Raw genomic sequence first — 1,883 nt, 5'->3', positions numbered from 1 at the left:
AAAAAAACAGTTTTCACAAAAGACATAAAGCGTTGAATAAATCATCCTTTCAGTGTGTCGATGTATAGGACATTACATAGAAGTGTGTGAGCGGAGTAAGATGAAATGAGTACAGGGAATGAGTTATGCAGAAGAGGACGCGTTAGAGGGAGCGACTAAGAGACAGACAAACAAAACTCTTCTTTTTATGAAGCTGAACGTGGAACGGACACCCGGCGTGGACAAAGGGACACTCGGATATCAAAGAAGCGTGCCTGGGCGCTTTAAGGCCGAGGTTGCAAATGAGGTGTCGCAATCTTGCAGTGGTAAAAAAAGGACGCCGACTTGGCATTCCTGAGGCCACAACTCGTCCCGCTTCAGACGGTGTCAGCTTCCATGACATTATGTTTGCCATCATTATCATTTCTATCTATCCATTCATCTATCGTTGCTGTTACTTTTTTAATATCTACTTTCCCAATGTTGCTCTTCTAACCCGTCACGAAGACCCGATAGACAAAGCAAATCTCATCATCCCTTTGTAAGTGATCTAAGAGAAATCCCCGATGCCTAGCGAGCCAGCCAGGAAGGTCTGACAGCGGCTGGAGGGAGAGTGTGTGACCAGAGGATCGGAGTGTGAAGGTGGAGACTGCGGCCTACCAGGAACGATGCTGATGTTGTCACCTCCTTGAGCCTCAAGAAAAGGTTGAAGAAACGAACGATCATCTGCATTGTGCGATAGATAAATAAAAGAGTAAAGTTATTTCAGCCATTCTTAGTGTTGGAGGGATCGTCTGTTCAAGGAGGGCGGCCGCACTGAGCGACACGCCCTCACATCTGCTCCTCATTCACTCTGTCTAGTGTTTTGGCAGATTTTGCGCTTTTTTTTTGTCTCTTTTTGTACATTTATTATGATTAACGTGGATGTGGTTGTCAATATAAACAAGGGGATATGAGACTATGTGCATGTGTGCCTGTCTGAAAGTTCGTGTGTGCACATACATAAACAGATAAGCAGACAGATGGATAGGGAAGTAAATATGCTAACATATGCCATCTTGTCTATCACTGGGTATGACAGACAGATAACACCGATATATAACAAAAGTATATAGAAAATCAGATAAAGAATTGATGAATAGATAGATAGTTATAGATATAAATTATATATATATACAAGTATATGTGTATTTATTCGATACACATTTAATAAAAATAGCTAGAATTAATAATCATCTTTCTTCTTAAACCTGCAAGGCAATGTCTTAAGTTTATGTCAAATAATATACATACATATTTCACAGATCTGGAATCCAAAGCTGCAATTAATATCATAATTATTCCATATATATATATCATGCAAGCCAGTATAATTCAGTAAGTTACAATATTGTTTCAGATTGATAAAAATAAGTGATGTTTGACAAACATTTTCATAAAGAGACAAATCGATGTTCGCATCATAATTAATTGTCAAGATACCTTAAACTTCTACCCACATATCTACTGCACATTTATCAAAATCTTCGTATATCCATTATGAATGAAATCCCACGTATATAAAAATGTAGAAAATTCAGTAAAGGATCATCATCTTATATCAAATTGACTTACCTTACCGGACTAACTCGTCCTTTTAGACTTAATTAAAGAAAATAGTCCATTGAATATACATTTCAAAACCATTTCTGAAATACTATCTTCTGTATTTAGGCAGCTAACTATCCCTTAAGCCCCGTGTTCTATTTCTAATTTCCCATAATCGTCTCTCTCTCAAAATATAGGGACCGAACGCGAGGAGTCTTACCTCGACATTAGAAGCGCTTTCCACTAAGGTGTCCACCATCTGCTTACCAATGGTACCATTAACCACGTTACCTGTGAAGGGGAGGACACGTTCAGTT

At 38.6% G+C, this 1,883-nt stretch overlaps 1 protein-coding gene across 1 annotated transcript in view; it reads right to left on the bottom strand.

Annotated features, from left to right (window-relative positions):
* Positions 1-1,883, bottom strand: part of LOC119592110 (ryanodine receptor-like) — a gene marked incomplete in the record, with an annotated part of 20,940 nt that overhangs the window by 17,131 nt on the left and 1,926 nt on the right. Inside the window, 1 exon segment of the mRNA XM_037940930.1 lies at positions 1,787-1,857. Within this exon segment, the coding sequence (XP_037796858.1) occupies positions 1,787-1,857 (71 nt within the window).

This window comes from Penaeus monodon, chromosome 29 (genome assembly GCF_015228065.2).
Source record: "Penaeus monodon isolate SGIC_2016 chromosome 29, NSTDA_Pmon_1, whole genome shotgun sequence".
Taxonomy (NCBI): domain Eukaryota; kingdom Metazoa; phylum Arthropoda; class Malacostraca; order Decapoda; family Penaeidae; genus Penaeus; species Penaeus monodon.
The sequence above is the reverse complement of the archived record's forward strand: the minus strand, read 5'-3'. Positions and strand labels throughout refer to the sequence as shown.